This window comes from Macrobrachium rosenbergii, chromosome 4, assembly GCF_040412425.1.
Source record: "Macrobrachium rosenbergii isolate ZJJX-2024 chromosome 4, ASM4041242v1, whole genome shotgun sequence".
Classification (NCBI taxonomy): domain Eukaryota; kingdom Metazoa; phylum Arthropoda; class Malacostraca; order Decapoda; family Palaemonidae; genus Macrobrachium; species Macrobrachium rosenbergii.
The window spans coordinates 39,654,099-39,662,719 of record NC_089744.1 but is presented as its reverse complement, the minus strand read 5'-3'; the positions used below and the strand labels follow the sequence as shown (position 1 = coordinate 39,662,719).

At 32.4% G+C, this 8,621-nt stretch overlaps 1 protein-coding gene across 1 annotated transcript in view; it reads left to right on the top strand.

Moving 5' to 3' along the window:
* The first annotated feature begins 6,065 nt into the window (after positions 1-6,065).
* Positions 6,066-8,621, top strand: part of LOC136832827 (uncharacterized) — a 14,481-nt gene continuing 11,925 nt past the window's right edge. The window contains exon 1 of the mRNA XM_067094477.1: positions 6,066-6,348. Within this exon, the coding sequence (XP_066950578.1) occupies positions 6,342-6,348 (7 nt within the window). The 5' untranslated portion in view covers positions 6,066-6,341. The remainder of the gene's footprint in view (positions 6,349-8,621) is intronic.

The window sequence follows — 8,621 nt, the reverse complement described above, 5'->3', positions numbered from 1 at the left end:
AACCTAAATCTTATCGTCGTTATGCGGACGAACCTTTTTAGGTATTTGAGAGTTTCTAACCTACTGATATTCAAAATCTAAGATAAATTTCATTACTGAATTTGAACAAAACAAGTTAGCATTTTTAGATGTGCTCGTTTCTCGACAAAGTAATGATATTAATATGACGATCTCTAGAAAACTATCATTTACTGGTTTGGAGAATTTTCTCGGTACACGGTATAAATATTTTAAAATTTTTATATTATTAACTAATACTTCAATGGTTTTACGCCATTTTTTCGAGCTTTTTGGGAAATGTAAGAATGATTTCATATGGAAATATTATCTTGAAAAATTTCTTCGGTGACAGCAGTTTTACTAAAAGGTTATTTGTAACAAACTGAATCTTTTCAAACAATGTATATTCCACCTCAAAAACTATTTAGGCCAAAGATGATGAATATTTTCCATAAACCACCTCTTCAGTGATTTTCTGCAAGTACAAACTAAGAAAAATTACCACTTTCTTATGAATCAGAAACTGTATAAAAACATAAACGTCCAGTGTCACCTAGTGTATGTTGGTTCTTCTATTAAAACTCCTTATTTCAGATTTCATGATCATGAGGAGTTAGTTTTAAAACTGGAAGCCGTAGCAAAGGTCTTTGTCCTTCGTCATAATGGATTTCGAACACGCTGAAACCTTTATTTGCAGGTACTTTTGAAAACGAAACGAAATATAATTAGCAGAATCCATATACACACAAGAACATTACAACTCGTTTCAAATCTAGACTCTTCCAGCTTTCTCCGGAAGTTTTAACATTATTAGTGTCCCTGTAATTTTTTTTATTACATTGCAAATACTTTATGAGTACTTAAAATGTAAAAGAGTTACGTTTGAAACGTTGATTTTAGGATGATGACTCCAGCACAGTGAAGTTATAAGTTACTAAATGTTTTGGCTCATTCTCTTTGTTTTGTCCTAAAGCTGAGATGTCTTGCTACCAAGACTACTATATATATATATATATATATATATATATACATATATATATATATATATATATATATATATATATATATATATATATATATATATATATATATATATATATATATATATATATAATATATATTATAATATGAGATTATGTGTATGTTTTGATTTGATGTCTATGATTTTGAGATGTCTTTATTTCTTACAGGTGTCTCTTGTGTTTTGTATTTTGATATAATTTTCAGCTATTTCATATGTATTGAGGTGACTTTGTAATGTATACTCATTCATGTTCATAACGCACTGTGTTTGTGGAAGTTAAAGTTTAAATGCTGTGGAGAGAGAGAGATATTTTGAAACATTATCAGATAACCCCATTCCTGTGTACACAGCTGCATGGATCCAAAGGGAGGGCCACTTTGCCTATCTTGACAAGATGACAATTCTCGGCTGAATGCTTGTTACATGTTTATCATGTATGCCTGTTCTGTAATTATTAATTTTCTCTATGCCTTATTATGTGTTCCATAATCTGAGGAGAGATGGTCTAACAAGTTGACAGGGCTTTTTGAGCCAGAACATTCCAAATTTATTTCTATTTACCCAGGTGTCCAGCCTAAAGGGCAGGAAATGTCAGTCATACAGATAAGGGCTCTGGCATGTTTTTTTCTGAGCCTTGGAATACTGTGAGTATTCAGTATTCTGTTTGTAGAATAAGGTGTTCTGTGTATTCTTTGTGTATTCTGTGTTCTTGGATGTGGGAGAAAGGGGCTCAAGTTATTCTAAGATTTGAAGTGGCTAATTGGAAACTTAGTTTGAGGATAAAATCCAGATTACTGGACTAACAGGGTTAGTCTGCTAAGAGATCTCAAAGACACAGGAAATCCCCCTCTCTCTCTCTCTCTCTCTCTCTCTCTCTCTCTCTCTCTCTCTCTCAAATCATAGAAGGGTAAAAATTGGTTGCTCTCCTAAAAAACATGTAAGTTTTATAAAGCTCTCCCACGAAATGTATATTTGTGTATGGTACTAAAATATTTGTGTTCTTCAAGCATTGTGTTTATATATATTACCAAAGGAGTAAGGTAATGTGCTTATTTTCTTGTATTGTAATTGTGAAAATTGAAGTGTTATCTTTGAGTAAGTTTGAGAAAGACGTGAGTTTAGCCTTTTTTTTTTTTTAAAGTGAAGGTAATCTTTTGAGAGATTGATATAATCTTTAATCACATTTTGTCTCAGTGAAATTGCTGTTGGTATATTTCCAATTTTTGCATATTTCATTCTTATATGTCTGTGTGTGTAATTTCACAATGTTAACCAAAGATCTGTGTTGGTGATTACTTAGAGTTTTGTCGGTGTTAATTTGCAGTATTATTTTTCAGTGCGTACCTGTATTGATTCCCATTTAATAATATTTTAGTGAACACTTAGGCTAATTGCAAATGTTCATATTTGTATCTAAAACTTGAGTGAAAGTTAATGGTTTGAATTTTACTTAATTAAAGTGATTTCATGATAAATTAAAGTTTTGTGACTTAAGTTTGGTTAAGAAATACGTAAATCTTACACTGTTGTCAAGTAACAGTGAATCTTTGTGAGACTGTGAAGTCTGCTTATAACTTTTGAACTTAGAAATAAATTTGTCTGTTTAAAGTTTTAAAAAGTGCAGTGTTTCATTTTGACCACCAGTGATTAGAGATATTTGTGTGTGTTTACAAGGTCAGTGATATATCTGTTTGTTCACCTGAAACTTATCTAGGTGAAATAGAACCAGGGAAACAATTATAGTATTTGTTGGAGTGATGCCCTTTTCCCTTAGTCTGTTCATAGCTTATCAGTTGTTACCTCACCTGTAACTTGGTAAATTTAGATAGAATTTTCAAGTGTTAAGTTTTAAGGGATCACTGTACCTTTAGAGTATTCAGTCTTAATATTTTTGCTATGAAGTTACAAGTGTCTGGCTGAAGTGAGGTAACTTTTTTGGTCTTATTATTTGTGTAATAACCAGGTACTTTTATATATATATATATATATATATATATATATATATATATATATATATATATATATATATATATATATATATATATATATATATATATATATAAATACATACATACAGTAAATGTGCGTGTATGTCATACTTCTCAAAAATGAATAGAGCCACAATATAATACATGTTATAACAATGTATACCGGTATGTACAAAACTTAGAACTTTCGTCCAACTTCCAATACTCATTTTAGAGAGCAAGTCGCAGTGGTGGAACTAAAGTTCTAATGTTTTATACGGATATATTTTTAATGAGTAAGAAGTGTTATAATATGTATTTGATTGTGTCTTACATTTCACACACACACACACACACACACACACACACACACACACATATATATATATATATATATATATATATATATATATATATATATATATATATATATATATATATATATATAAGTAACGTTTTACAGGATATAGTATTTGACCTCTCAAGATTTTCAAATTTGCTGTTTGTAAAAGTTCACAGAAATAACAACGATTTGACACCTTGCGGCCCCTCCCAGTGTGGCGATCGTCTTTCGAGTTTTCACAGAAGCCTCTGGGTGTAGCTGCCATTTTCCACCTCCTACCCTGAGTTTTATGAGGAAGCTGTGCGCTAGTTGCATTCAAGTAAGTTTCATGATTCGGAATTGTGAGTGCCTCTCTACTCACGGCACGCTCAGAGCACGCAGAGATCCAGTGAATGAAATGAACAAGATATAAAAGTAATAGTATAAACCTTCTCTTAAACCTTGCATCAATCCAAACACGTTACAAATTCTATGAGTGCTTACTCTAAAGTTCTTGAATTTTATACGTTTCCAGAACAACATTCCTCTTGAGGGGGACTGGAACTACTGGTTATTCATCTCTTATTTTAAGCAAAAAACTTCTTCATCATAGATGGCTCCTATTTGACAAGTTCTCAAACTTAAGAAATGTAACTGGGAATTCATTAGTATCACAAGACCACCCCTCGATGATGAAGGTAAGTTAAGAAAATTTTTCTTGGTTTCTCTCTGCATACCAGCAACAGAGCTCGTCAGTCAGTCACCACCTACAGATCTTTACTCTTGTAGAAATTGGCGCTCCTTTATATTTTTCTCCAAGTTGGTCTCCTTGCAGGTCGCTCAAAGGAACCTGTACCTCTTCCAAGCTAGATGGTTTCGACCAGCGCATTCTGGCCTAGATTCCGAGGCAAGTAATGTTTTCACAAGGGCGACTGAACCGCTGGTACGTAAGTTCTTCGGTAAGCTTATTCTAAATCTTCAAGAGATTTGAAGAATCTTCGCTTATAAAATTTAACTCATTTTCATTGCCATGCTAGTACTATATACATGTAATATATGTGAAAGAAAATCTACAGGTGTAAATAGTCTTAAAAGGGATTCTTCTAATAATAGTAAACCTTGATGGAACAAGGTTAACATAATAAACGACTTGCTGCAAGCATGATCAAAATAGGAATGCTGTTGTACCGGTAACAAAGTGTGCGCCCAGGAATGAATATATTTTTTAGCTTCAGCCACTGAAAAATTATCTTATAACTCCATCATTTTCTTTCCCCTATAGATACTTTGCATATACATACCTAAGCGGGGCGAAAGCCTAAGGAACCATTTTGGCTTGAAGCTACGGACAAGATGCGCAGTTCTCTCAACCTTGCAGGCTGGCAGCAGAAGTGTGCCATGTAATCTGAGTTTTACAAGATTCCCTGAACGTCTTCACTCTTTGAGTAGTGGTAGCAAATGTTTGTAAAAGATTCATAGATCTCGCCCGAATCACAATTTTTTTCCATCATATACAGTGTCTGATGAACTTACCTCCTGAGAACGGTGTTGACAAAATCTGTCAAAACTACTTTATAAGATATATATATATATATATATATATATATATATATATATATATATATATATATATATATATATATATATGTGTGTGTGTGTGTGTGTGTGTGTGTATTAGTTATATTATATATATATATATATATATATATATATATATATATATATATATATATATATATTATATTATATCATACATATATATTTTATATTTATTGTATCACATGAAAAAATATTATGTATTATTTCTACTAAATTCAGTTTCGGTTTGAACTTTAATTCATATTTGTTACTCCATATTCATTTTGAAAACCCCTAATGTTCTTTAAAAGAAAACGAAAATACCCTGACATGTGGAGCGAATTTATTGGAGGTGTTGTACCATTTTGTTTCGAAATTAATGCTTTGTTCTGTAGCTGATTGGCAATATGTCTATTACGGAATACTAATCCTGTATTGATTTTCACACGAATGACTCATGTTTTCGTTTTCATTTGTTCATTGTTTACATGCATCCGTGTATGTGTCCTACCAGATATCGAGGTTTAATCGATTTTTATGAGGATTAAGTTTAATTGCATTCGTTTTGTTGAGCATCTTGGAATTCTAAGCTAAATTTTGATTTCTTTTTTCTTACGGGAGTCTCAGGTCGTTTCGAAAAGTTAATATTATACTACTGGTCGAACTATTTAATTGAATTCTTCGTTCATATCGGTCTTACCATCTTTTCCAGATTATAGGCATGCGCTGAAAACTTTTAAAGAAATTTAACCTATGTATAGCGCCTCAAATAAAGTTAACCTTCGAGCTTTTGCTACTTCCCCACAATGGTATAAATTTTGAATTCCTTTACAAATCACTACATTTTTCACTATTGTATATGAAATGAAATTACGTGAAAATGGAAACAAAATGCTGACATGAATATTTATGTATTCAGCTATTTTGTGTGATATTATTTTTCATATTGGGCTATGTTAAGAGCGCTTACGTTGTGCGATGTTTTGCACGCTTCTTTTTCGAGATGCAGAGAAGTACAAACTAGGAACTGAATGAAAATACCACATGACAAGTAATTCAACTGACCGTCAATTTTGCAAAACCACTAACTAGTCCAAGATCAATCATAACAATAAAGACAGGAACAGCCGTGCCGGAATAGAGAGTACTCTCATCCCACATGGTAGAACAGAACACTCGATTCTCGTTGCTCTCCTGAGCAGTGTTGGCTCCGCGTGGGTTGCACAACTTGTGACGTCATCTGCAAGTTTAGAGTTGACATGATCTTGCCTGTTGTGTTTACCGATCGGGAGTTTAGTGGGCGTGAGACATTGTGGGAGGAGTTGAAGACTTATCGAGGAAACTAAGTTTACTCCGAAACTGATGGAGACCTGGCTTCAGTATTGCCCGCAGTTTCTTCAAGTAAACTACACTTGTATTTAGATTTCTTTGCCAGTTCGCGAGACACACCATGCTGGGTAAGTACGAGATAGATTCAAAACTTTTAAGTTGTTGATTTTGCTATAATGCATCTACTCTGTCATTCTGGGAGTGTTTTTATTATCTAACAACTAATTCTGGTAGTGCTTTTCGAATATTGGAGATTGTCGACGGTCGTTGCTGTTAGGGAACTGTTCATACTGTGATGAGTCTTGTCGATGCATAACTGCGAAAATGTTTAATGCGTGAATACGTGTAAAACTTATTTTGACTTCTAAAATCTCGCTATCGCAAAGACACGGTATGTGAAATTTCAAAGCCATCATCTCAGGCAGATGTCATAGACACTTTTGGTTTAATCAGAGTATTTTGAATGATAAAAATGTTTGCTTATACGAATAAATTTTGACATTCCATTAACAACCCTGAAATCCAATTATTATTGTCAATATTACTTACAATATTATTTTTAATTATCCTAATCACTAAATACTGTCCTGGATTTTTAAAGATACAAAGACATTTTTATTTAAGTATAAATAAGATTTTAAGACATTCAGTTATATGACACAGTTTATACACAGCTGCTGGACACTTGTTTAGTCATATTCATTTACATATGTGATTATCTCTTCTTTACGATCCAGAAGCTTATTTTCATTAAAAAGTTTCATCATACTGAAAGACTAACTTGAACATTAACTGAGGCACGCAAACCCATTGAACAGCAATAGTTTAGTGATCAAACCGAGACACAGTGGAAAAAAAAAACATTTACTTTATCGAAATTACTGTTTTAAACGTAATATTGATGTACTCCTACTTTACAGACTCTGTGTGTGTGTGTGTGTGTGTGTATACACATATCTATTGATCTCTCATTGTGCATAAACATGCGTGCACGCACGCACGCACACACTCACGTACATACATACATACATATATATATATATATATATATATATATATATAAATATATATATATATATATATATATATATATATATATATATATATATATATATATATATATATTATATCTTTATATCTAATCTGATAAAATAAGTTGAAATTCATCTCTCCTCGTTAGCCTCTCCTATGGAGCTAGTAAATTTAGTTACTACTAAAAAAGAAAAAAAGAGGGAACAAAAAAAGAACTTTATTTTTTTCTGCAGTACATACAGTAGATATTAAGACAAAACTTCCATTAGCGTCATGGCGGTCAGTATCACTATCGTAACTGTTATCATTAACTGCGGTTGTTGTTATGTTTGAAAATTATTTTAGCTACATTATTATTATTGTTATTAGCCTATTGTCGTTGTTGTTGATGTTGTTTTAGAGTAACCCCAGACAAATGACTGCTATACGAGTATTTGCCTTCTGACATCTTTAGAAAGTTCTTATACTTTGTCGACCCAAGACTTCATGTCAAGGCTTTCTGCTTTTCTTGCTCATATGGCGATAACATTTACAGCTCCAACAGCTCTCGCTGGTAGGTTATTACCAGCCTCTGACCCCCTTGATGGAAGAGCCTACTAATATGCTTCAGTTTTATTCAGAATGATTGTTCCACTTTCTAACATATTTGGAAATGCGGAATAGACACGCCTGTTTCTGTTATGATATTTCTGTGTTTAGAGCCATCTGTCTGTTTCTATCATATTCGATAGGTAAGCTTTTTCATGCGTTAATGATAATAGCTTTTAGAACTATTTCACCCGTCCCTACATTGTTTATAAACACTGCACATATTTCCATTTCGATAGGCAGGTCCGTTTATGTTTGAAGGTATTTATTCAAAACTATTGTACTTGTTGGTGTTAAATTTACGATTGCGCTGTATAAAGAAGCGGGAGATTCATATTCAAGGATATTACGATTTTGCCTTGAATGTCTGTACTCGTATGGAGAAAGGTGGACTTTTATTTTAATACCAGATTTAACCACAGTAAAATGATAATCCTGTTGTTTATTGACATCTAGATTTATAAATGTTAAATTTGGATCATACCAACTTTACAAAATGTCTGGAATTTCATTATGTGGACTATTGATCATTTACTATAATAAAATTTCCTTGGCATTTAAAATCTTCCTAAAGCATGAATAGTACTTTATTATCATTATATATGGGAAATTCTACGAAATGTTTCTTACGAGTTGACCCGATGGATTTTCATTTTAAAATATGGCTGCAGGAAAGAATATTTGGCACATAACAGTCACATTCCTTTTCATCTATTTATATACAGTATATAAAAATTGCTACTACGTTCATTTTGTCTCTGACATCTGTTTTTTTCATTAG